Genomic DNA, 279 nt, shown 5'->3' with positions numbered 1-279 from the left:
AAGAGCAGAGACCCTGGGGGGCAGGCGGGGGCTGTGGGCTCCCGAGGGACCCCGGGGCACCCATGACACCTGCGTTGCCACCCACAGAGAGCAGAGGCTGACTGGCCTGGCTGTCTTCGTCCTGACGGGGGTCTCCGTCTTCATGGCACCTGTTCTCAAGGTAGGGAGCCTGGCTGCTGGGTTTGGCCTCTTTTCGAAGGCAGGGGGTGGCCATACCCTGCGAGGCTGGGGGGTTCCTAATCCCCCAATCCCTCGTCCCATCGCTCCACCACCGGAATC

At 65.6% G+C, this 279-nt stretch overlaps 1 protein-coding gene across 1 annotated transcript in view; it reads left to right on the top strand.

Annotated features, from left to right (window-relative positions):
• The window catches only part of LOC104083035 (electrogenic sodium bicarbonate cotransporter 1-like), a gene marked incomplete at both ends in the record, with an annotated part of 12,612 nt that overhangs the window by 8,145 nt on the left and 4,188 nt on the right, over positions 1–279 (top strand). The window contains one exon of the mRNA XM_009586425.1: positions 88–160. Coding sequence (XP_009584720.1) covers positions 88–160 — 73 coding nt within the window. The remainder of the gene's footprint in view (positions 1–87; positions 161–279) is intronic.

This window comes from Fulmarus glacialis, unplaced genomic scaffold (assembly GCF_000690835.1).
Source record: "Fulmarus glacialis isolate BGI_N327 unplaced genomic scaffold, ASM69083v1 scaffold2060, whole genome shotgun sequence".
NCBI lineage: Eukaryota > Metazoa > Chordata > Aves > Procellariiformes > Procellariidae > Fulmarus > Fulmarus glacialis.
This window is presented reverse-complemented; position numbering and strand designations above follow the sequence as displayed.